At 39.0% G+C, this 26,964-nt stretch overlaps 1 protein-coding gene and 1 long non-coding RNA gene across 3 annotated transcripts; one reads left to right on the plus strand and one right to left on the minus strand.

Moving 5' to 3' along the window:
- Positions 1-1,314: 1,314 nt before the first annotated feature.
- LOC110346497 (uncharacterized) lies at positions 1,315-9,140 on the minus strand. Its single transcript, XR_002390585.2, has 2 exons — positions 7,396-9,140; positions 1,315-2,131 (listed from the first exon to the last, which is right to left on the minus strand). It is a non-coding gene; the product is annotated as an uncharacterized LOC110346497 (long non-coding RNA).
- On the plus strand, positions 8,085-26,964 carry Mmaa (metabolism of cobalamin associated A). Of its 2 annotated transcripts, XM_004868912.4 has the most exons (7): positions 8,085-8,126; positions 13,519-14,023; positions 15,929-16,051; positions 19,387-19,557; positions 23,555-23,640; positions 25,508-25,657; positions 26,658-26,964. In XM_004868912.4, the coding sequence occupies exons 2-7, from the start codon at positions 13,579-13,581 to the stop codon at positions 26,943-26,945; spliced, it is 1,263 nt and encodes a 420-aa protein (XP_004868969.2). In that variant the 5' UTR covers positions 8,085-8,126; positions 13,519-13,578; the 3' UTR covers positions 26,946-26,964. The 2 variants fall into 2 exon arrangements, with proteins under 2 accessions (XP_004868969.2, XP_087049471.1); XM_087193345.1 differs by lacking the exon at positions 13,519-14,023 and having other exon boundaries at positions 8,105-8,126.

Below are 26,964 nucleotides of genomic sequence, written 5' to 3' on the forward strand. Positions count from 1 at the left end.
GAAAAATGTTTATTCTGGTAGGAAAAGGTTAGTGATGTTTATTAAAGCATTCTCTAAAGTCTTTTAGTTGCTGGCTTTTGTTAACCCACTTGCACTTACTATGGAATCTTACTGAACACTTATCCACTTGACCCTGAAACTACATCACTGTACAGCTGGGTTCATTATTTTCAGTCACCTGCTGCCATTTAGTTCATTTCCTTCCTGTGGAAAGTCTCTGACATTTGTCCCGTATACTTCTTTATGAATACAAAGGCTCATCTTTTATCTTTTTATTTTTAACTTCCACCAATTACTTAACTTTTATAGATGTGATCTTTTCATTCCTTGTTTTTAAAATACTTTATAACTCTTTGACTGCTCCTTTAAAATTATTTTTAAACACTTTCTAATCACATTCTTTTGACATTTAAACATAGGTCTGTGCCTAACGTCAAATACTAGCAGCACCTGGCTTCTCACTTCATTAGCACCATCATGTGGTGAAATTGTGCATCGCGTTGGGAAGTTTGCCAACGGGGTACCATTGTAGTATATGACAACTTATGGAAAGATAACGCTGAAATTGTTGAGATCAAAATTATGGTGGGGGACCCCAAATAATTCTTTTGCTTTAGCAAATACACAGCAAAACAGGAGGCAGAAAAAAATCAAGGATTAAGGATGTACACACTGGAGTTAACATGAGCTCAAAGCCAGGTTCTGTCATTATATTATGCTGGGTATGCTAGTTTGTTTCCTCGTATGTAAAACGGGACTCCAATAGCATGTACTTCACAGGAATGCTGAGAGGAACAATTAACAGCATGATACAGTGAGCACAATGGCCCTTAAACAGTTTACTCTCAGCTGTGATAAACTGTTAAACCATCATATTTGGTTTTTCCTTTATGGAAACCCAGAATAGAGATTCAGAAAAGATATCCTGGGGTTTTATAAAATTATACTCAAATGATATAATTACTTTCAGAAGGATAAGAAATAACAAAATTTTAAAACTGCAAAACAGATTGGGAACACAATTTAATAAAACTGCTTAGAAAAGGGAAAAGAAACTTCTGGAAAGGAAGGTTTTTGAACGCCACTTACAAAGTGAAATTTGATCTTGTTAAATTAAGCCATAATTGACAGTCAAAATAAAGTCACAGGGAGGAATAACTTAAAATCTTTTTAAGGGTCAAAAAATACTTTTAATATTAAAAATGATTTATAAATCCCAAATTCTCTCAAAGATCTATTAAAGAGAAACTTATACTTTTATAAACCTTTGGAAAAGATACATTAGGACAAATCGAGATGTTGGAAAATTAAAACTGAGTTTTAATTATTTTATTAGAATATGAGGATGAAAGGTATTGTATCAGTGTTTACTAGAGAAACATATATTACAAGATATATAAGTATAAAAGAATTTACAAGATTGTCTTACAGTGGCCACCCACAGAGTTGGATGTGGAAGAATGCAGAAGGTCTGTCTGCACAATGGAGACCAATGAATCCAGTTGAAGGTCTGGAGCTAATAGCAGAGTCCCATGCAAGTCTCTATTGGAAAGCCAATGGGCCTGTGATGGAAGGCTGGTGTCCATACCAGAAGGCTGAAGGATCTGTGCTGGAAGTCAGATGACATCCAAGGTGAAGGCTAAGACTGGAGCTCCTCAGAAGAAACAGAAGCAGATTGAACCTTCTTCATTTCCCCTTTATATCATCCAGGTGACAAGCTGCTCTAGGGTGGGTCTTCCCCACCTTAGGGTGTGGAATTGCTGAGTCAATTTAGTTGAGCTTCTCTTATTCAACTTGACAGAATCAATCAACCATCACAGATATTTAAAATCAGAGAAAAGCATGGGAGGTAGTTCCCTCTCCTCTATAAAACCATTCATCATTAGCCATCTTGCCAAAATCAGAATCTTAATTCAGTTTCCAAACTGCAGTTTCCCCATACTTTGTATTGTTCACCATTATGCAATTTTTTTACATATTTTTGTTACAATTTTTGTTACACCATTATGCAAATGTGGTCTACGTTAATTATCTCTGTATTTATTAATCAAAAGCTGTCCAGAAACAGATTTTCTGTTTTGTCAACTATATCCACTGTTTTGTTCCCAGATTTTTCATCAGTATTTTCGGTCTGTGAGGGAAAGAAAGCGAGAAATGGGAACAATTTCATGAATTTTAAATATGCTATAAGTATTTCAGTGAATACTCAACAGCCGTCTGCAGTTGTGTCTAGCATGCTCCAATCTTAGGGCAGTGCCAGATTAATGCAATTGGTTAGAATGTACCACTAATCATTTCCATATTTCCCATATGAATCAGCTGTCTTAGAAGAGAACAAAAATGTCTTCAGTGTCAATCTGAACTTCTGAGACCAGCAATCTGGAAAATCTATGCCTCTGATTATTGAGATTTGGAGATTTTCCAGTGCGCTCAACTACTGACTTCTATTTTAACACTATTTGTGGTCAGAGAATATATTATACATGGTTTGAATTCTTATAAATTAATTCAGACTTGTTTTATAGCCCAGAATATGGTCTTTATTACTCCATATTCGGTGTGCATGAATATTCCGTCTCTGCATTTAAATATTTTTATTTCAGCAAGGTTTTAGTTTCAGTGTATAGAGTATATCTTTCATTAACTATATTCTTAGACATTTATTCTATTGCAAATTATTGTTTTAAAATTTCATTTTCCAATTGCTGCTTGTAGTAGACCAAAATGTTATTTCTATGACCACTCATTTTAATTATGAATTCTAGATTCTGAAGATTTTTCTATGTGGATCTACAGGTATTTTAGTTTTTTGAAGTACACAGGGCACTGTGAATAGTTTTACTCTTCCTATCTTTATATCTTTTAATTAAATAAAGACTTGGGAGAACCTGATACCATGCTGAACAGAAAGAAGTGGTGAGAGCAGCCTCACTTTATTCTCAATCCTAGGACTTTCATAGATGTCATTAAAAAACACAGTTCTCTTTTATTTCTAGTTTTGTGGTTGTTTTCATCACAAATTAGCAATAAACTGTTTCAAATGGTCGTTTGTTTTTGCATTTATTGGGTTGATTCTATGATTTCTCTTTTACAAATGTGGTAAATTACACTGAGATAAACCCCAATTAGCCATTGCCTTTTGCATTCAATTTGCAGTATTTCACAAAGGAATGATGCATTTATATTCATAATTGATATTTGTGATTTTTTTCTAACACATTAGTTTTTTTTTTTAAATGAGGGCTATGCTGTCATTATTCCCACCTGTTTTCTGAAAGAGTTTGCATAAGATTCACATTATGTGTTCCTTAAATGTTTGATAGTTTTCACCAGTGAAAATGTCTGGGTGTAGAGCTTTCTTTGTATTTTTAAATTATTAACTCAAATTTTGTAACAGATATACAAGTATTCATATTTCTATATCTTCTTCAGTCAGTTTTGTTTTTATTTTTCTAAGACTTAACTTTTTCTAAGGAATTATACATTTTATGGACCTAAGTTTATAATATCCTTCTTTTATGGCTTCAGTGAGGATTTTCCAACCTTAGCATTGATATCTGAGGCCAGAAAACTGCTGCGGCGGGCTGTCCTGTGTACTGAAGAATTCTTAGTGGCTTCCATGGTCTCACCTACTAGATGCCTGCAGCATCCCTAGATACTATCAAATGTTCTTATGGCAAAGCACCTCTGGTTAAGATCCAGGGTTTTTTTTTGTTTTTAATGTCTGTAGAATCTTTAATGTTCTTCTCTTCCAGATAACTGGTAATGTCTTTTTTTTTTTTTTGTCACTTTTGCTAGTTTTGTAGGCTGTTCAAAAGCAAGCTATATACACTGGATTTGGCCTATGGACCACAGTTTGCTGACCTCAACTTACTTCATTTTTTTCAGATAAATGCATGAAAAACTATTAAATTTCTCTGTAAGAATATGTTAGCTATATTCCATAAATATTTCTGGTTGTCTTTTTAAAATTGCTATTAGTGCAGTACATAATGATTAAATTTGGAAATGTTCTACTGAAGGACATTAGCCAATTAATGGTTATGGAGAATATGTGTTTATCTACAAATGTTAAAATGTGAGCATAACATGTGAATATTGTTAGTCCAACAAAATGCCACACAAATGTTCTTTTGATTCTGTGAGAGCTAAGCAATCAAAAAGCTTAATGTAACTACACAAAACACAGCTGCACTAATTAAATATACTTTCCTATCTAGTCAATAAAATGACAGATCCCCACAATCTGGCACCAATATTCTTTTTGCTCTTCTTGCTAAGCCAGTCTGCAACATCCAAAACACTAGGATAAGAAAATTATGATTTTACTGTAGCTTACTTAGTACTGATTTGCTGCCACCTGCTGGGAGGCAGAAATGGGTTTCTGGTGTCTTTAAAAGGTGAAGAATGATGACCCTATTAGCAGCTGTAAAACTTTTCCTATCCCATAAAATTAAACATACTACAGGTACTTTGAGGTCTGGAAGAAATCAATAATGTTAGAATAAATGAAGTGCCTATAAGAAAATCTGATCTGTATAAAAAGACAGTATTCTTTTCCAGCTAATAGAAATTAGATGGCAAATTTATATTTCCTATGTAGTGATTTACAAAGTACTGATTAGGAATTTGTTTAAAGGTTAGAAGAGGTAATGAACCACTTGACAGAGACTAATGCAGAAATTTAAGTGCTGAAAAACGACGTGAATACTTGAAGTATTATTAAATGATTATTAATGAATACTAAATCTAATGAAAATAATAATGACCGTGGTCGGCAGACTAATGGCTCCTCAAAGGCCTCCATGCTCTTTCTTATTGCCCAGAGGGTGGGGCCATGAGCCCACAGTAGAACAAAGAACCACAGAGAATTATGCCTAAGCCTTGACATTTAATGGAGACTGCCAGGTTGGACTTTAAATTGTGACTGCTAACTTTTTTCCACTTTCTCCCTTTTAGTCCAGAAATGGCTGTAACTGCCATCCTGTCTGTTCTACCACTGTATTATGGAAGCACAGAACCCATTTTCCACGTTCATGGGTCCAGATGGAAAGTGTTAGTTCTGGGATGGATTACACTCAGAGATTTCCCTATCCTAATTAAAATTTAGATGTAACTTAATCTAACTCTTCATCTCCTACTGCACACTCTCTCTTGCCTGTATCATCGATCTGGTCTCCTTGCTGTTCTTTACACATGGTAACCTGCTCTCACCGCAGAACCTCAGCACTTGCTGTCCCCTCTTCTTACACTATGTCCTTTCCTGGACAGTCACAGCTCCCTCCCTTTCTTTAGGTGGTTGCTTGACGTCACCTTCTCAAGAGACCTTCTTTGTTCACTGTGTATTAAATAGTGTATGTCCACTCTTACCTGGCCTTCTCTACCCCTTAAGCTCTAGCTTATTATTCTACATAGCACTTCTCATCATTACTTCAAAAGAATGTAAGCTCTGTGTGGGCAAGGACTTTATTTGTACTGGTGACAGATGTTATCTCTAGAATCTAGTATAGTTGGCCTCTGTATCCAATGTAGCCCTCTTTTTGTCATTATTCCCTAAAAGACACAGTGTTTACACAGCATTTACCCTTATAAGAATTCATTAAAAATATTAAACTTCTAATGCAATACATACAGTGCTGAGCAGTGATCATTAGATAACATACATTAGGATTTCTTTGGCTGAGTAATAGGCTTTGATATTACGTCTGTATGAATGAGGTCATTTCTCAAGTGACTTCCTTCAGTTTTTAGACATGGCACACCATTTCTTAACATCAAATTATGAGAAAACTATATAAATATATTTGGATTTTCTTAAAAGTAAACGTGATGTTTTGTTAATTATAATTGCTAGATACAATTTGCTCCCAACTTATTTTGAAAAATTTCAGGCTTACAGAAGTTAAAAAAAAATACTCATTTACTAGTCATCTGAACTACCAATTGTTAAAATAGTGCCCTATTTTCTCTCTCTTCACTTTTTTTGGGGGGGGGGTCCTGGATTATCTGAGATATTTGCAGGCATCATGACTTCAGACCTAAATACCTGAATGCACCGCCCCCAAACAAAAGGATTCTATCATCAGTATCATTCTTGAGAAATTTAAGTCAATAATATATTATGCTCCCATGTTCAAATTTTAAAAATTCTAAATCCTATCCAGAAGTCATAGTTGCTTTAAATAGACCAGTCCTCTTTTTTGTTGTTCTTTGTATTTCATGATATTGACATTGTTGAAAGTTTAAATAAATCACGTTTTGAATGTCTGAATGTTTCCTGATGATGATATTCAGACTAAACATTTGGAACGAGGGCTACTAGATGTATTTCTCATAGCCTCTCAGGGACAGGTTCATGTCATCACGAGCACTGATGATGCTAGCAATTTTTTTCATGAAGCATCTGTTAACATTTTGCAAAGGAATAATGTTCCATGAAACACACTTTAGTGAACACCAGAATAATTTAAAAAGATAACAATTCACTAAGGTGTCTTTAGAGTTTGTAGAATAACACTGACTCTGGTAAAGAGCCAGCACAAAACTCTAACCCCTGAACTTTGGAGGCTGTGGCGGGAGGACAATGAGTACAAAACTAACGACTAGACCCTGTCTCAAAAACCAAAATAAAAAAAGCAGTTAAAGATTAAAAAATCATTTCCTAAGATAATGCAAACTGATCTTTCAAAAATTTTAACCTTTGGGCCGGGGATTTAGCTCAGTGGTGCCGCATGCCTAAATTGCAAGCACAAGGTCCTGAGTTCAATCCTAGGTACCAGGAAAAAAAAAAAAAAGAAGAAAAATTTTAATCAAAAAACAAAAAAAGCATTATCATATAGATGAGCAAATCCAAACTTAATGATGTAAACTGTCTCAAGTCGTTGTCTTACTACAGTTGTGTTTAGTAATGGAGACTTAAAATGAAGTCTGAGTTTCTACATTTCCACTAGAAATTCTGCTTCATTTTGTCTTGTGTTTAATTTTCTTTGACTATTTTTTGGTCGACAACTTCTCTTTCAGGTAAAAGTAGCAGTCTTTCAGTCCAAATAATAACAGTAATAATAATGAAAATGCCAGAGAAGTAAATCATTTTTTAATTGTTCTACATTCAATATGAACCAATTTAAATTAACAGTGAAGAAGGCCTAAACCCTCCTAAACGCATACAATTATGTAGACCGTGAGGACTGAGGTCTGGGTTCTAGACACTAATTATGATCCCCACTTAGGACCACTTCTGGTTGTTGTAATTTAGCTATTTTTCCTGGATGCTATCTTTACCACATTCCAGCAAACATTTGGGATACGAATACTTTCTCTACAAATCCTAGATTAGTATGCAACGGGTTTACTACTTACTACATCATCTAATACATTTTTAAAAATATCAGTTACCATTCTGCCCCGCAGTAAGGTAGCAAGCATCTATGTTCATTTTTCATCTCCATTTCAAGCAAGAGCCTTTCCCCCTAGGGTGACTTCCCCAGGGCATCGCTGCGGCGGGAAAGAGTAGGTCCTGGCGTCTGGTGCGTGTTAGGAAATAATCAATGTGAAAGGCTGAATTTCAAAAGAAAAAACTGTCTCCCAACCATTCAAAACCACGCCATGTTTTCAAAACTTAAAACCGTAATTCGGCAGAAAGTTGAGCATTTATTCCAACAGGCTGCACTGCAGAGTGGGAGGCTCATTCGCCAGGTGGTCAAACGTTCCGTGTCTGGCCCCTCTCCGCGCTATATTTTCTGCTTCCAAGAACGGGAGAAGAGGTTTGGGGTTTCGCGGGCCGCCGCAGGTTGCTGGGGTGCAGCGCGAAGGGCCAAGGCGGAAGCTACCTAAAAGTGACGTACGCACGCCCCCGCCTTCCTCTTGTCCCCTGCGCAGAAGAGTCCCCGGAGCCCGCCGCAGCCGGACTCCCTCACGCTCACGCAGCCACTGCCACACGCCGGAACTCCGCGGCCACGTCGCCGCCACTACCTCGGCCCCGCCCCGCGCCGCCGCCGGTCCTCACCCTCTACTCAGGCCTCCTCCCTCAGCCGGCCCACGGCCGTGCGCCTGCGCGCCAGTGCCCGCCGGAAGGGGCGGCCCGAAGTCGGCGAGGGGGCGGGCGGTACTTCCGGGGCCTCGGGAGGGTGAGTGTGGGGTGGGGGTACGCGCGGTGTCCCGGAGTGGAGGCTGGTTAGCGCGCTTGGGGTCAGCCGGGGCGTCGGGGGCGCCCCCTGCAGGATGGGGGAAGGGAGGCAAAGGAGAATATTGGCGAATTGGAGGATGTGACGTGGTCGCGATGTGGGTCGGCAGGCAGGCATCGGTAGATGGATTCAAAGGGAGAGTTCCTTTTTTTTCCTTGTAAAACAAAGGCCTTGTAAATGTTCTGTAAAATTCTCTTCATCTTGGGCAGGTTTGTGACCTTGCCTTCCCGCCACGAGGAAGATAGCTTTAGCAAGGTGCGTCCACTGTCCCCGCCAAACTTGTCGACCGGCCGGTTAACCTGGGGTCCGGTGGAAGCAAGGCGCAGTTCTCCAGAGTGAAAGTAGCCCTCCTTCGGGGGTGCGGTGGGGGTAATCCAGAGGCGAAAGTGGAGCCCTCCTAGGCGTCACCAGCATTGTCTCGGGCCTGTCGGATAGAGTGCCCAGGCAGGGCTTGGATCTCTTCCAGAAGAGGACATGTCTGCCAATGTGTATTTCTCATTGCAAACTGAAAGACAACCTAAGCCAAAATGATAGAGCAAATTTTCTTCTTTTACCATTCTTAAGAGTAGTATTCTAATACATGTACTTCTGGAAAACAGAAATAACAGACTAATCCAACTTTTCCAAGTTGATAGAAAACCAAAAATTTCTAGAACTGAAACATTTTGGGGTTGCCTACAGAGAATTCTTTTTCAGTAGTGGGAATTTAACCCAAGGCCTTTGCACATCCCCACCTCTCTCTGTTTTTTAAGACTTTGAAACAGGGTCTCGCTAAATTGACCGTGCTAGAATTGAATTTATAATCCTCCTGCCTCCATCTGCCAAGAGTGTTGGGGATTACAGGCATGTGCCACCATCCCAGGCTGTCCAGCATATTCTTTTATATAGTAAACACTACTTTTTGGCTTTCAGGGAGATAGGATTTTTTAAAAGATAGCTCTTTTGAGGGCCACATTCTAGTAGAAGAGAAAAAAAAAAAGGAAAAGTTACATAACCATAAGAAAGGTAAATGACAGAAATTTGTGGATGTGAAAAAGAAAACCTATGTATTTGGAATGGAAAGAGCTGATGAGAGCTTGAAATTTGGTGCTCAGCTGATTTTTTCCTTGTGAGAGTTTGAGTCTCTCTTACAAAGATCTGGGGTTTTTTGCAACATGGACCAAAAAGCTGTATTTTATGTGATTTTAATTTATTTTGAAACAATTGACAAGCAATGGAGTTAACATCCTCCATGGACAGGTATATCTTTTTGTGATCTGTGAAGATTATCACATAAATCAGTATTCAGATATAATTGAACTTAAGAGGCTGGAAGAAATCCTGAAGACTAGGATTATCAGGAAAGACTTTCAGAAAACAGTGGAATTCAAACTAGGTAGGATAGGAAAGGCGTCGTGAGGGAGAGGGGTACAACAGGTGAGTAATACCTTGGAGTTGAGAAAGTAAGCCCCAGATTTGGAAGATAAGTAAACCTTCCTAGAAGAGGTTTGGAAAAGTGAGTGCAAGAAAGTAGTCTTGGAGAAACTATATTGCCAGATAAAGAAGTCTAGACTTTGTGCCTAGGACGGTGGTTCTCAAACTAGATCATAGGTCAGAAGGCTTAGGAAAGCTTTACTGAGCCCCAGTTACTCCCACAATTTCTGTTTGAGAAGGTCTGGGGTGGGGCCTGAAGATTTCCCATTTTTATCAGTTCTCAGTTCTGCTGGTCTGGAGATAACACTTTTAAGAGCTGTCCTAGGGTATGAGCAATCATGGAGGAATTTGAGGCGAGTAAGGAGACCGCATTGATATTTCAGGATGAGTCCTACTGTGAAGTCCAAGAGGAAAACGGGGGAAGAACAAGAGAACAGCAGTGATCCTTAAACTTAATTAGCACCTCCTTGCTGCCAGACTTGCTGCCAGGTCTGGTTCCAGGCACACACTCATTCATACTCACTATGGCTTTTCTGTAGGTTTGAATGTTTTCATTTTGCACATGAAGAAAACGTGAGAATATGAGAGATTACCCAGGACCACGGCTGGTCTCAGAGCCCATTAAGGGTGTGCAGATTTGAATTAGGGTGGTAGCAGTGAGAATGAATCAGAACAGTTAATGGTGATGGAATATAGGAAAATAGGAGACTTCCTTTGCAAATTGAAACCTAAAAATAGAATTGGGAACTCTGAGTCTTATTGGAAACATGATGAAAGGTGAAATGCACAGAGAACTTTAGAGAATCCCTGCATGAATTGAGTATTTGTTCTGTATTACTCTTATGTAATGATGACTATTTAAAAGTTGCTCATTTAAAAAGTTATCCTATTCTACAAAAACTCCCTGAAAGTGTTTGAAATGGAGACAGTAAAGCCTTTTATAGGGGTGGTGGGAGATGGTGAGCAGATTCATAGCATCTGACAGCTTATCTTCAAATCAAAAGTGATTAGCATTGAGAAATGAAAACACATGCAAGAGCACTGAATTGCCTGTATGAATTGTGCTGCATTGCAGACACTGACCTAATGTATTGAATTTGGAAATTCTTTATGCTTTTTCTTGCCAGAGTGGTTATTGAAATTGAGAATATTCACTGGATCAATTTCAAGACAAATATCCCAAGTCAGACTGGCTGCTGCTGAGCAAATTTTTAATGAAGAAAAACATCCATATATTGAAATCAGACTTTAAAAACGTCACTAATTATGTACTGTAAAATCTAGAAAGATGCATGTTTGCAAAAATTGCAGAAATCAGAGTAATGGCATTGTAGACTCATTTGAAATTGTAGCATATGTTCATTTCTTCTCTGAGCAATAAACTGTTCTGTAGATACAAAGACAGTCAGAATTTGGGAGAGACTGCCATCTATAAAAATGACCACAGTGCAGTGTGTTGAGCAGTGTAAGAGAGAAATGTGGTTAGTACATGATGGCAAGAGATAGGGAACTGGAGGGGCTAGGAGAGGAAGCTGGGGAACGCTATCAAGGCGACACATGCATTAGTTCTTGATGGCTGAGAAGAGATTTGTGAGATGACTAAGGGAGAGAAGAACACTCCATTTAGAAAAAACATGGGTGACAGCCACAATGTGTAATCATTGTAATCACCCCCAAAAGTGATCTGTCTTTGAAGGTGTCTTTCAATACCACCTTTGAATACCACCTTCAATTCTCCTCAGTACCATCACCACCACCACCATTAAGTCTAGAAGTGCATAGGCAGAAACCTGTGTTTTTATTCAACTACTATTTTCTGAACACACACTTTTTTACCAGATCCTGAGATATAGGAGATAAGAATAAAAGCAATTGTACTGAGGGTGATTACAATGGTGTAATGTTCCAGCCATTGTACCTTGTAAATGTGTTCCCTAGGTCTGCTGTAACAAATTGCCGGAGTTATCATGATGGAATTAGCCACTAAATGCCACTGAAAAGACTCTTTCCAAATAGGGCCACATTCACAGTTCCAGGAATTAGACATGGTCATCCATTTCTGGAGGCCACCATTCAGCCCACTACATCTTCTTACATGGGATGCTCTATTATCCTGTCTCAAATTACATAATTCTAGTACTGTATTTCAAGAGCTCACAGAATAAAATATACCAGGTCTAAAGGAAGAACCATATGTCTGTGGGAACAGACAAGGTTATAGGAACTAATGCTCCCGGGGCAGTTCACAGCCCAGAGGAGTGGGTGTCAGGGCTGAGTCTGAAAGGACACAAGGTGAGCAAGGATGAAACGTGCTTCCCAGGCTAAGGATCTCAATGTGCAAAATCAGAGTAAGAACTTAGACTCTTCCTGTCATAGTCAAGTGAAAAAAATTCAGTGAGGCAGAAAACGTGGGTATATGGAAATAGTGATAGAGGATGAAGCTAGACCAGAATATAAATAAGCTAACGTATCTTTTTGTGTGTTTATATGAGGGCACTAGTGGATGTGTTAATTCTTTTGAAAAATATTTACATATTTTAAATAAATTGTCCTTTTAGAGTAAGACTAGTTTTGTACAAATAGAAATTATAATGACTCCCTCAAAATACAAAAAAAGTTGTCTTTGGAAAATCGAAGAGCAGTTATAGATTTACCAATTACAATAAATTGTATCTTCTTTGTCTCTAATAGAACATTTATTAGCCAAGCTTAATTTTATATGTGGTCTTGAAATACCATTTAGAGAAGTACCCTGACACAATAAAGTAATTTATTTCAGTGTGCCACAGGGTACAGGGAAACCAAAATGTACAAATAATGATAAACCCAAACTGGATAGGTTATATGTATCTGTATATAAATCTTAGTTTGCCAGTGGAAGCTAAGTCTGTGACCTAATTAGAACCAATGCTGTGTAAATTGGTATAATAACAATAAAAGCTAATGTTAATTGAGCTCTTAACTCTGGCCTAGGCACTGCCCAGACTTTTTGCATGAATTAAGTTGTTTTGTTTTCACCTTCACCCTGCTCTCTTACCTGTTATTACCTGTATTCTCTTTACTGAAGAGAATGTTGAAGCACAGAGTGATTAAGCAACTTGCCCAAGGTCCTGACAGCTTATGTAGCCGAGACTGAGTAGGCAGGGTTCGTGACCTCTGCCCTCTCCTGACTCAGTACAGCAAGACAGCTTATTATGTAACACCATTGGAAGTTGCACAGGGTAAAGGATCCTCATCTAATCCCATAGTGGTTCAAACTGTAATGTGCTTCCCTACAGATTCTGACAGGTGGGGCTGGGTACACACATTCTTCATAAACACTCTCCGGTTCTGACTGTACTCTGAGATCAAACTGATCTGGTTACTATACACCCCATACAACGTGCCCTGCACATGAAGGCTTATTGTTGTTGATTGGGTGCTTCAGCCAGATTATTCAGGGTGAGTCTATTAAGCATATGCATGTATCTAAACTTGTGCCTCCACCACACTACTAATCACATTTCTTTTGTAGCGAATAAAGAGAAGGCCAGCTTTCGAGGGATTTGTTTTCAAAAAAGCCTTTCTAAAATTGGGTATATTGAGCAGAGGAAATTGTTAAGATGAATGTAAGAAAAAGCCCAACAGAAAATATGTACCCTAATGAGGTTTTTGTATATTTGGTTTTTGTTTATAAGAACATTTTAATGTAAATTCCACTTCACAATAGAACAATAGTTTCATGATTTGGGTTACTCTTAATATTGACTGTGCCTAAGGAGAGAATCTTCTCTTTTAAATTTAGTAAGAAAATTCATCCATTTGTACTGCCAAGAATTGCTTATGTGTCTTTTAGAATATGAGAAAACACTACGCTTTCCATTTCACTACCTTAGTATCTTAGTTGTCCATTGAACTGAAGAAATGTTTTTCTTTCTTCTAGGGAGGTCACAAGTCACACTGAGTTAAAAAGCACCCAGGGTTTTCCTCAGTTGCAAACAAAATGAATATTCCCATGCTGCTGCTGCATCCTCACCAGCGTTTCCTAAAAGGCCTTTTCAGAATATCCTTCCATTGTTACCACTTCTTGTTTCATCCAAGTACTCATCTCGGATCAGGAATCCTATGTGCTCAGCCATTTAATTCTCTTGGACTGCATTGTACAAAGTGGATGCTGCTGTCAAATGGTTTAAGGAGAAAATTATGTGTACAAGCAACCTTTCAGGACCACACAGAAGGGCTTTCTGATAAAGAACAAAGATTTGTGGATAAACTTTATATTGGTTTAATCCAAGGGCAAAGGGCCTGCTTAGCAGAGGCCATAACTCTCGTAGAATCAACTCACAACAGGAAAAAGGAATTAGCCCAGGTGCTTCTTCAGAAAGTATTAGCCCACCACCGAGAACAAGAGCAACTAAATAAAGGAAAGCCACTAGCGTTTCGAGTGGGTCAGTCTTTTTTTCTTTTAATTCAGTAAATATTTTTCTAAATTCTATCTGCTTTTAGAATAAGCCTAAATTATTTGCAATCTAATGTGTTTTTTTCCCCTGGAGTCAATGGGTTTTGAATGCCATTACTTTTGCAAATATTAATCTTGATACACTGAAAAACTTGCCATGCCTATTTGAACCAAGAATAGACATACCACAAGAACTATTAACCAGTTTACTCCGTTATTTTGCTAGTCATTCTGTTGAGCAGTCAAGTCAGATTCCTTTTTTTGTAGTAGTATATCAAAACTGTAATTATCCTTACCCATTTCGACATTGAATTTCTTTGCCATTTCCTGAGTCTTTCTAAAGGCAAGTAATTTAAATATGTTTCACCAGCAAGAATTAAGCAAGGCAGTTTGGGGTGGAATGAGAGCATCACATGATGGTGAACTTGGTGATCTGAACCAACCCCTCTGCTGAAAACAACTTGAAATGGTAGTTGCAGTACAGAAATTTTATGGGAAATGAGTAAATACTTGTAAAAATGGACATTATAATAGACTTTTATATCATAGCTTGTCGCCAGCATAGGGACTCAAACCTCCTGTTTTTGAGAGTAATGAATATAAATGTTTTAAAGGTAATTTCAAAACGAGCTCATCAACCAATATTTGTACCAGTCCACATTTGTTACATTTCTTATTCTTTAACCCTCACTGAGTATTACATTGGGTGTTAGTAATCTTTATGTGCTGTAGGCAGAGAAAATAGCAGACTTCCAAAGAGAAAACCCCAGTTTATGATGAAATGTCTACTTACTAGGTTTTAGAGAATCCATGAAGAGAAAATGTCCCTGAAATGTCTGGGGTGACTTAGCAATTCACATGTAACTTTATAGTAATGTTCTGGTTTTTCCAACCTGCTCTTATGAGGCCAGACAAACCCGTGTCTTTATTGTAATCACTTTATCACCATTATAAATGGAAGCAAGAAATGTTTCTTTAGCACCTATAAAGGTCTTTAAGATAGCAACTTACCCTGAGAATTGTGGTAAGGAACAAAGCATGCGATATACTTTATCTACTTTTGAATATAGTTAAGTGCCTGTATTTTATATATTTATTGAATTACACTTATGTTTCTTGTGCCATACATTTTATGCCACACCCTGTTCTAAACATATTGCAAACAGTAATTCATCTAATTCTTAAAAGAACTTGTGTGGAGAATGCTGAGGCACAGAAAGAGGTTAAGTAATTTGGCCAAGATCATAGAGCTCGTAAGAGGCAGAACTGGAACGAGAACCTGCTGACTGGCCCCAAGGTTTGCTCTCTTACCTGCCATGCTTGGCTCTCCAGGTAGGGCACTTTTCTGCCTTTCTTACCACAAATTATTTTTTTCAAGATTTTGAAAAATATCTATATAAATGAGTCTTTGAGTTCTGAGTGAGATAAAGAAAAAAATGATTATAAATAGAAAATTACTTAATCACTGGGAATATTTAGAATAATGAGTTGTTTTTCCAGTGGGCAGATAAAGTAGACAGAATTGGGGCAGGTAGAATAATTACCCATCATGATGAAAGTTGGTCAGATGTAAAAATTCAGCACATTAAAACATTGGCAATGAAGTGTGTTCAAAAAGATCTACATTGCAGCAAAAAACCACAGCACATTTTTTAATTTTTAAAAATGAAATTTGTAATTATGATCTCAGAATTGTTCCCTTTCTATCTCCCCATCATTCAGAAATGAAAGTGATGGATTTTCATTTACTGCTTTAGGACACGTTAAAATATATTGATGGTTGTTTTAATAAATTAGGGGAAGTAGAAAATAGTTTCATGTATTATTCAGTAAAACTGATCATAGACCTGAGTTCATTTATTCCATTAAATTAGAAGGTCTCTTTTCACTGTAGGGTTGTCTGGGCCCCCTGGTGCTGGAAAATCAACATTTATAGAGTATTTTGGAAAAATGCTTACTGAGAGAGGGCACAAATTATCTGTGCTAGCTGTGGACCCTTCTTCTTGCACTAGTGGTGGTGAGTATGGCTGATTCTTTTTTAATTGCAGAGCTTGTGGGTGTTCCATGTAACAGCTTAGTGGGAATTTGCACAATTGGGTGAGTTTAGCTCGTTGAGTTTGGTCTTCCTGAAAGAAGGGAGTTCTCCAGAGTGAGGTGAAATCTGAGGGTGGTAGGTGGAGAGCAGTGGACTTTGCAGAGGAGGGTGCTTGTGGGTTGCTCAGTGGGTAGAGACCTGGGAGAACAGGAGCCGGAAGTTGAAGATGATCAAAGGCAAATTGTATGGGCCATTCAGAAACTGTTCCTTATTCATTATTTTCCTCATGTTGTAATATCTCTTCTAGCTTTAAAAAACTTGCTGCTGTTTACAACTTGTCACCTGTTTATATGATATGTCTATTTAAACAGAAAGCTCTTAGAGGGACCATGTAATATATTGCTATTCCCCCTACAGCACTTAGCAGAATGCAATGTACACTGCACAGTGTTCCGCAGTTACTTACTGATTTGAGGTCATGCAATCACTCAAGCTTAATTTGCAGCTCATCAGAGATAAAATGAATATAGACTTAGTTTCCCTAAGGATCATTTAAAGAAAACATAAAACACACTATATGAACACTCAGGTTTTTCTTCTCTTACCCTTCTGTGATTTAAGCTTCTCATATTATAGTTATTCATTCACTTATCAAGTCTTGAGTGCCTTCTATAGGTGAGGCATTATACACACAAGGTACTGTGTTATAAAATGATGAATAGGTTGGTGCTCTTGGCCTTATGAGGCCTTACATCTTATGAAGGAAGCAGAGGAGTAAACATAAGCATTTCAATGTAGCATGTGTTGTGAATGGAGGAAATACAGGGTGCTGTGTTTGGTTTGCTTACTGTGGTATTCTGCGGGATGGAAACATATTTTATGAGCCTTAGGTCAATAAAGAAGTGGACAGAAATTAGCATTCACTGAGAAATCTAGCTCATAGCACTCAAAAGTTTTTGATTCACTATAATAGTATGTTAACTAAATCAAATTTATACTCACAAGGTTCAAGAATAAATCCATGCCAAGGCGTTGTCTAATTTAATTTATTTACAGTTTAAGAACTTTGTTAAAGGTAAATGCTTTAATGAAGGATTTTTAAAATGTGATCCTCATTTTTCATGTAGGTAGATGGAAAAGCCCTTTTCGTCTCTCCCTTCATAATATTTTAGAATATTTGCAATAGAAAAAGAAAATAATAGCTTGAGGGGCAGTAATTGATAGCCAGATGATGTTATAAAGCAGTCTATGATTAAAATTGCTTACTGCATGGTTCCTGATCTTTCTCAAGCCAGAAGTGATTAAAAAATACGTAGACTTTGAAAGAAAAAATATACATGAAATAAACAGGACACTCTAAATATAAATTTCTACCTTATTACAACATTACACACATTTGACAAACAGCACTAAATTAAAGTTTGAGGAGGATTCATTTTTTTGAAACCTCCCTAAAGGTCTCAACTAAGTTTTGAATTTCCTGGCAGAGACAATTATATGGGAGAGTAATTTCTTAATGTGTAGTTCAAAGCGATAGCATCTCTAGGATAATAATTTAAAGTACAGCTTTGGCAGATTGTGGACTTCCACAGAGATGATTTCATGCAGAAAATTACTTTCGTAAAAAGTTTTGTGAAATAAAAAAAGCAATTGAAGTGCGAGTTTGGTGCGAGCTGTAGAAGTGGAACTTGTGAGTAGATTCTGGACTGTAGTTCAGAGAAAAGACCATATCTTTAAGGAATTTCCAGTCTTTAGCATCAGCTTTATTTGGGGAAAATAGCCCCTAGGCAGGGTGAAAATAAATATTCAAGCTATAATAGCACCACACCTTCTCATGTAATTATATGGCTAAAGGAAAGTGGGAAAAGGTACGATTAGTACCAGAGCTTTGATTCTTCTAGGATTTGCAGGTGTTGATGTTTGCCAAAATACTGCAATAAACTGACAGCTATAGCCAGTTCCATTCCATGGTATTAAATTGAATGCCTACTTGAATGCTTTTTCAGCATTCCATGTGAGTATCTAGAAGATAGGGTCCTATAGATAAAGAGACTTATTTTAAAGCATGATTTCTAAACCTTGACACTAGTAACATTTGGAAGGAGATATTTCTTTGTTGTGCGTGGCTGTCCTGTAAATTGAAGGATACTTAACAGCATCCCTGGCCTCTATCCAGTAGATGCCAGTGGCATCCCAGCCTCACTGGTGACAAGTAAATATGTCTTTAGACATTGCCAGATTTCCTGGGAGGAAGAAGAAAATTTGCCCTTGGTTGACAATCACTGTGTGAAATAAATGAGACATACAGACATGAAATCCAAAAGTATATTGTTTGAATAGTGTTGCGTCCATTCACATGGCTTGCTTTGCATTCAGTGTAGGCTCCAAAATTGCTAACTAGTAAAGTATTAGAAGCAGCAGGCTAGGTGGAAGGGCGGCTTAAAGGTGCATTTGCATAGCTTTACTTAAGGCTGAGCAGAGGTCATTTGTACAAATAAAAGAATGGGGAATGAAGAGTAATAACAGAAAGGGGAGGGATACCAAAGTTGTCTTCTGCCCACATATTCCATAGCAGTTACTGTACTGTAGGAGTCCACAGGGACGAGCATGAGATGAGAAACTTCCAGAAAGATCATATGAAGAAGTAAGGACTTAAGTTGATCTTTGTAAGACAGATAAATTCTGTGCTTTTCTTATTAACAGGCTGTGAAGTCCACATTCTATTCCTAGTACATAATTATATTTAAATCTCACAGTGGCTCAGTATTCTTGTTATGTGGCTGAGAAAAGGAGGGATTCAAGGAAGGTAAAGTGACCTCTTCAAATCGAATAGCCAGGAATGGTGGAGCCAGGATGCAGACCATGGACTTGACACTTGGAAAATTAGCAACAAGAAAACAGAAGCAATCCATCTAGTATGAGAATGTAGAGAAGGGAAGAAAGCAAGCACACCAGTGTTAAGACAGCAGTAAAGGAACCACTCTGGATGAATTGGAGAATTGGTTTGGGACTAGTGGAAGTTAAAATTGGACAGGTAAGGTAGAGCTGGGTTTTCAGGGCCTTCTATGCTAGATTGAAAGGTCTAGGCTTGAATCTCTGGTAAGTGGGAAGACCAGGGAAGCCCTTGTAGGTCTTAAGGGGCTTGGAATGTTAAAAAATTAATCCAACATGACTGAGTTAGGGGAATGCTCAATAATATGAAATACAGGTTGAGATTTTTAGGGAAGTACCATAAAGCATATCCCCTTGGAACTGGCTGATGGATAATTGGTCCTTACAACTGTTCCATGATTAAAAAATGTAACTGTGTGTTTTAGGATCCCTATTAGGCGATAAGACCCGAATGACTGAGTTATCAAGAGACATGAACGCATACATCAGGCCATCTCCTACCAGTGGGACTTTAGGAGGTGTGACAAGGACCACAAATGAAGCCATTCTGTTATGTGAAGGAGGGGGATATGACATCATTTTTATTGAAACTGTAGGTGAGTTTATTCTATTTCATAAAATACAAAATGGTATTATAATGAATGCTATATAAAGATGAGTGACACCTATTTTCCTTTTGTTCATTCAGCAGACTTACTAAAGGTGTGATTAAATACAAGATATTTCCCCAGGCTCCATAGGAAATACTAGTTTATAGGATATAGTTCTTAACATCAAAGAGCTTGCCACTGAAAGGGTGAAAATAAGCTGTGTGTCTGGTAACTGTTACATAAAATGGTATTTTATATGTGGCAGATTCTCAAGAGCAGGAAGCATTAGGATGACCTATGTAAGCAAAACACAATGCCTGTTTTGTGTAAGTACATCTCATATGTCTACAATACTTCCTTAGAAAACTAAGATAGTTAGGGATCTTTTGATCATGTAGCTATTCAGCGGTACCTTGGTTCACAAACTCAATTCTTTCCACGGCTCTGGTCACAGGATTCGTTCCATGATTATGGCTGCAACCGAATTGCAAGGGTCCCACTGTATTTTATTCCATTTTTATATCCTTAGCACATAACTACATGCAACGAAGACCCTGAAACAAAAACCTCCAGAAGTTCACATTCTTGGGGAATGCCAGTCTGTTATGCTACTGTGTGATAAATGTTTGTAATACAACCTAACGCAGATCCGGGGGAATCAGTGCAGATTTCATAGAGGAGGTGACAGCTGAACTCAGCTTTGAAGGAAGAATTGGTGTTAGAGTGTGAGGTAAAGGGCATTTGCACAGACAGAAGAGAGAGAAATTGTGACGTATTCAGGCGTGCCACTGGAGCAGGGCCCGTAGAGCACGGATGTGAGGGAGATGGTTGGAGCAGTAGCCAGGGCCAGATCATCAGGACTTCAGATACTGTGCCCAGGAGTTTAGATGGCTCTGAAAAGAATGGGGGGCCACTGTAGGACACAGAGGAGAGTGAGAAAGGCAGATACGTGTTTTGGAAAAATCCCTGGGAACAGAAAATAGAGTGATTAGAAGAACAGCTAAAGGCAGGGAAACAGTTAGGAAATGTTGAATGGAAGGAAGAAACAGTGGGGCTCTGAACACAGCAGAGGAAAAGGGAATGGAGAAAATGAGATAGGGCAAAAGAAAACATGAGGGGAAGTAGCAGGACTTCATCTTGGTTAGATATAAGAGATGAGGAATTAGCCAAGTGTGGTGGCCGATGCCTGGAATCCCAGAACTCTAGGAGGCTGAGACAGGAGGATCGTAAGTTTGAGCCCAGCTTGGACAACTCAGTGACTTAGCAAGACTCCGTGTTTAAGTAAATAAATCAAAGGCTTGGGATGTGGCTCCTGTAAAGGCCTTGCATCCAGTATTCCATACAAAAAGGATAGAGACAGAGAGATGTGGGAGGAGAAAATTGAAGATAATAGATAATGCTGTGGAAAGGGAAATTTAGAGAGGGGAAAATAATGAGTTCAATTGTGATTATAGCTAAGTGCAAAGTGTTTATTATATGTCCAGGAGATTGTGTGTTGAGAAAGAAATGAGAAAAAAGTGCAGATTTTACAGTTACCAACATAATACAGTTTTGTACTTCAAGAATTTGGTCCAGATCAACTGGGAAACATACGGGGCAAAAATGAGAGCGAGCCACATTAGTTTGTTAGGGTTACCGTAATAAGATACTAGAGACTGAGTGGTTTATACCACAGAAATTTATTTTCTCATAGTTCTGGAAGTTCAGGATGAAGGTACTAGCTGGATCGCCTTCTTCTGAGGCCTCTTTCCTTGGTTTGCTGATGGCTGCCTCCTTGCCACGTCCTCACACAGACGCTTCTCTGTGCAGTGCTCCCCTGGTGTCTCTTCCTCTTCTTAGAAGTCCCTGGTCCTGTTGAATCCTTACGGCATCATCTGATTTCTTTAGCAGCCCTGTCTCTAAATACAGTCACAGGGAGGATTAGGGTTTCAACAGAGAAACTGGGGAGGCGGGGGGCAGCCATAATTCAGCCCCCAACAATAGCCAGGACTTAGATTTAGAAACTCTACCATTTGGGATTGAATGAAGCAAGAGTTTCCTGAAGGAAAGTCACACAATCAAAGGAGAAAGTAGTATAAAAATGGAGCGTATGGGCTGGGGGTGTAGCTCAGTGGTAGAGCCTAGGCTCTTGCCTAGGCTGCTTAGGCCATGAGTTCCATCCCCAGCATGGCAATAAACAAAACAGTAGCAAAAACAGCCCAAGCCATGTTACCCAGAAGTTTTATTTAGCTATAAGAGAGGTTATTTTCTCGTAAGTAAAAATTTTAAAATCTGCTTCTGTTTGCTCTCCTTTCAAAGCACTTAGTTTCCATCCTCAAGGTTGCTCATGGTTGAAAGATGGCTGATGAAGAAACATCTCTGTTTTGCTAGGCAAAACGGTGCACACCTGTAATCCCAGTACTGGGAGCCTGAGGCAGGAGGATCACCACAAGACCACAAGTTCGAGGCCAGCCTGGGGTATATAGTGAGTTCAGTGCCAACCTGAACTACATAGGGAAACCCTGTCTCAGAAAAAAAAAAGTAAAAGAAAGAAAGATAGATCTGTGTTCTAGGTAGAAGGAAGGGGGTGGTGGTGAAGGAGCAGGAAGGGGTAGGCAGGAGAGGTGCACCCACCAGCTGGGTTGGCCTTCTATAAAGAACACTCCTGGAAACCCCATCCAGTGACTTGCTTTCTCTCCTTACTCATTGCCAACTGAAAGGGGACCTTGTGAGTTCTGTCTTTCATCTGATGCACGCACATTCCCAATAAGATTGGGGTAAAGAAATAGGGAAGATATTGCAAAGGCAACTAGAAGCCTACGAAGGAGAGCATTTCCAGAGCAGTTTCAATGGATCAGGAGATGTGGAAGCCAGATTTCAGTGGGTTGAAATCAATATGAAGTGGACTGAGTGAGCATAAATTACTTTTTTCCAGAAACGTGACTATAAGAGAAAGTGAGAAATATGGTGATGGTTGAAGAAACATGTGAGGTGTTACCTGGTTGGCTTTAGGATGAGAAAGACTTGGACAGTTGATATAGTTTGCTGAAGGATGAGAGCCTAGAGATAAAGGAGGAGTTAAAGACAAAGAAGAGCAAGCACCCAGGGGAAGAGGAAGGAGTAAAATTTTCACCTTTTGTAACCTTCACCAAGACAGTAGGATAGGCAGCAAGGCCGAGTTTGTATCAGTATCCGTTGGCAGATACCAGGCCGACAGGGAGAAGGTGGAGAAGCACTTCCTTTATTTCCTCTGTGAAGTAGGTGCCACTGCTTTTGTAGTCATCACCAAGTGGGGAGATCATGGGAAGTGTTTGTAATGGCTACTGTGACAAACAGGAAAGGAAGCTACCTGAAGACATTTGAGGAGCTTGGTTTAAATGTGTCTCCCAGACGTTCATGTGTCGGAATATTAATCACTGAATTCCTTTGTTAATAATATTTAGAAATGGGGCCTTTGTGAGGTAATTCGGATTAGATGAGGTAATGAAAATGGGACCCTGGTGATGACATGAGGGGCTTTTTTTTTTTTTTGAGACAAGGTCTCACTATGTAGTTCAGGCTGGCCTTGAACTTACTAGGTAACCCAGGCTGGCCTTGAACTCACAAGAATCCTCCTGGCTCAGCCTCCCAAATTCTGGGATTTCAGGAGTGCACCACCGCACCAAGCTTATCAGTGGCTTTTTAAGAGGAAGTGGGACTGAGGTTGCCATGCATGCTTGATTTCATCCCTGCACCTGCCATGTTTTGATGGAGCAAGAAGACCCTCACCAGATGCTGAGTGGAGGCTGGTGCCATGCTCATGACTTCCACCCTCCAGAACTGTGGGCAGAATACACTTTATAAATTGCCTGGTTTCAGGTATTTTGTTATAGCAATAAAAAATGGGCCAAGCCATAGGGTGTTCAAATGGGTATGTGTCCATGAGTATGAGTGGATGAAGTAGAACGGACATGACAGTCAGTGAAGTTGAGGATGTGTAATAACTGTGAATAATTTAGAGTATAGTTGTGATTTGAAATTTCAGGTGTGGGCCAATCAGAGTTTGCTGTTGCTGACATGGTTGACATGTTTGTTTTACTACTGCCTCCAGCAGGAGGAGATGAGTTACAGGTAATTTTTTATTCCTCCCTCACCCTCCCCCCAATACAAAAGGTACAAATTTCTAGTGTTGTGTTTTCATAAATTAAGTAAAACATAGTGTACAGAAACATCATTCGCATTGGCTAAAATATCTGTGTCTAAAGTAGGTTCTTTAGGCCCAGGGATTTAGCTTAGTGGCACTGTGCCTGGCTTACAACCACAAGTTCAATCCTCCTTACCAAAAAAAAGTAGGTTCTTTATATGCATTTTTGCTAACTTATAGTAATAAGTATGACTTTCAGCATGTAACGTAAATTTTTCCATTCAAGCGAATAGAATAAATGGATAGGTCAGGCCAAAAGCCACTGTTACACAGGTGCTTATCGTGCAGACTTCTTACATCACTGTTTTTACCCAGGATCCCACCATCATAGTTTATATATTGTACAACAGGATTCTTACTGTCCTCCAGCAACACAGTTCTGGCATTAACTTAATGCAGAGTTCTCAGGTGGAGGATGTAGCCTTCTATAAGCTTCTCCTCACTTCAGACACTGCTGCCAACTCCAGAATTCCCAGGCCATCCATGCCTTTGACCAGCTGGCTACAAATCTGAAGGTTCTTGTTGCCCTTGAGATTCAATCAGTCAATAGAGTAACTCATAAAACTTAGGAAGGCGCTCTATTACAATTGCACTTTTATGATAAAGGCTACAAATCGGGAGCAGCCCAGTGAAGAGACACTTAAGGAGAGGTCTAGGAGGGTCCCAAACACAAAGCTTCTGTGTCTTCCTCAGGACACATTTCCCTGCAGGGGCATTGATGTGTCACCAACCGGGAAGCTCCCCCGGACTGGTGTGGGCCTTAGTTTTTGTTGGACTTGCATTATGTAGGTATGATTGGTCACATCACTGGCCAGAGAAGTGAACTCAGTCTCTGGCTCCCCTCCCTGCACAGTGGTCTGGCTGGCTTCACCTAGCACAGTCCTCCAGCCTCTGTCACATGGCAGGTGTTTCTGGTGTGCTCTGCCCCAATTCTGAGAGATCACAATGCATGAACTTGGGTGCAGTCCCAGGCACCCACCATGGATAAGGGAGATGCTCTTAGCGTTCAAGAAATTCCAAGGTTCCCTCCCAGAAACTTCAAAGATAAGACAAGTTATTCTACAAAATTTCCCTTTTAGCTTGATAATTCTAAAAAATTGTGATAGCAGATTATGGATGCTGTGATTTAGAAACACTTATTAGAATTTAATAATTGAAGGTAATATCTAAAATATTTGAAAAAAATTCTAATCTTAAGTAGAAAAACACAGTTCCAAAATAAGATTCTGCCCTTAGATTTTATCCTTTATCATTGGCATTTTCAGTGTAATATAAGTTAAAAAAATTGTAACATTTTTAGCTATCAGGCTGTTTTTCTTAAGTACATATTGAAAAAGGTTTTATATACATTTAAGGAAACTTGGGAAGACTTTGTTTCTGGAAATGCAGATGGCAGTGATAAATGCATCCTACTGATGGATGGATGTATTCTTCAGTCTAGCTCATGAAAAGCAGAATTCATCCTGAGACAAGATGAACTGTCTCCTGCCACTCAGTCATGTTGTGTCTTGATGATCTGTTTACTCTAATTCTGAATATATTCACCATGTGAATCTCTAAATTTGATAGAGATGTTACAGATGGCTTCCATAATCCCAAGAGCCAGTGCATTTTAGTAATTTCTGTTAAATAATTGTGATTTGTAGCACCCCAGGCTTAGGAAGATACAGAAAAAAGTTAATGAACTGTATGGCCTTCCAAATTGTAGCATTAACTGAGTGTCCCATTTTTATGCCAGTTGTGATTAAATCAAATGTTTCTGGTAAATCTCATTCTTTCCTTTCTTTTCTCCAGGGTATCAAAAGGGGTATAATTGAGATGGCAGATCTGGTAGCTATAACTAAGTCTGATGGAGACCTGATTGTGCCAGCTCGAAGGATACAAGCAGAGTATGTGAGTGCACTGAAATTACTTCGCAAGCGCTCAGAAGTCTGGAGACCAAAGGTTAGTTTGCATTCCCTTCTCCATTTGTCACCCTGAGTGGATTGTGGACATTAAGAGAGAGGACGTAAGTCCCAAGCTAGACATATAATCAATCTTTGCTTGCATGTGAAAATTACAGTTTTAAAAATATGACAAAGCCAGACTGCGTAGTCATGATTTTAAATATAATCTTTCAACCACTGGATGTCAAGAACTAGAATATGAGGTGATGGATTAGATTGCTTAATACTTGATTTGAGGCATTTGGAAGTGATAATAAATCCATCCTGAAAGGGAATCATCCTTAAAGATTATGGGCCAATTAATGATTTGATTATCTATTTTGGAATTTGGGTATGAGAAATGGCTTGTGATTTGATACTTCTATTCTTATTATGCTTGTTGGATGCTGTTTTCAGTGAGAGAGAGAGGAGCTTGGTCTGAAGGTGGACACTATGCTATGAAACAATCAGCTGTGGTCATTATAATGAGAACAATGGTGGCTTATCTTACTGTCTACTTCCATTTTCCCCAGGCACACTGCCTGTGTGTTGAGTCTGGAGCTATCTTATACATGCAGGTTCTTGGTGCTTAGCTCCTACTAGTTGCTGAATCAGGCCAATTTGACAGAGGGAATGGAGCTATTCTCTCAACTTAACTTCATTTTCTGGCACTTAGGCCTCAGGGAAACTACCTGGAATTGCCTTTCTCAGCCTATGACTCATCAGTCCTCCAGGATTCTTCTGACCATCTATGAGGAATCTTAAATTGAAATAAATCACTAAGCTAGAGACTTTGATCAGGAATCCATGTCTTATTTCTGCTGTGCACTTAGTAATCTGAGCTATCACCTCAGTATATATATATGTCAGTGTATGTACTTTGACACAGCAGTAAAATCTCACTTTTGTCTCTTGTCTATTTCTATACTCTGTAAGAATTAATGGCAAATAGCAGAGTCCTCAGGAAAATGATTTCTGTCATTTTCAGTGTAGTCATTTTTGTTCTTCCCTTTCAATAGGTGATTCGTATATCTGCCAGAACTGGAGAGGGGATCACTGAAATGTGGGATAAAATGAAAGAATTCCGGGACCTAATGCTTGGCAGCGGGGAGCTGACCGCCAAGCGACGAAAGCAGCAGAAAGTTTGGATGTGGAATCTCATTCAGGAAAATGTGTTAGGGCACTTCAAGAGCCACCCCACCGTCCGAGGACAGATCCCACTTCTGGAAAAAAAGGTTCTCAGTGGGGCTCTGTCCCCTGGACGAGCAGCAGACTTGTTATGGAAAGCTTTTAAAAGCAGAGACTAATAAAATTTGTCCTACACAA

The sequence above is a fragment of the Heterocephalus glaber genome, unplaced genomic scaffold (genome assembly GCF_053883595.1).
Source record: "Heterocephalus glaber isolate CG9 unplaced genomic scaffold, H.glaber_assembly_v1.0 deba00001587, whole genome shotgun sequence".
Classification (NCBI taxonomy): Eukaryota; Metazoa; Chordata; class Mammalia; order Rodentia; family Bathyergidae; genus Heterocephalus; species Heterocephalus glaber.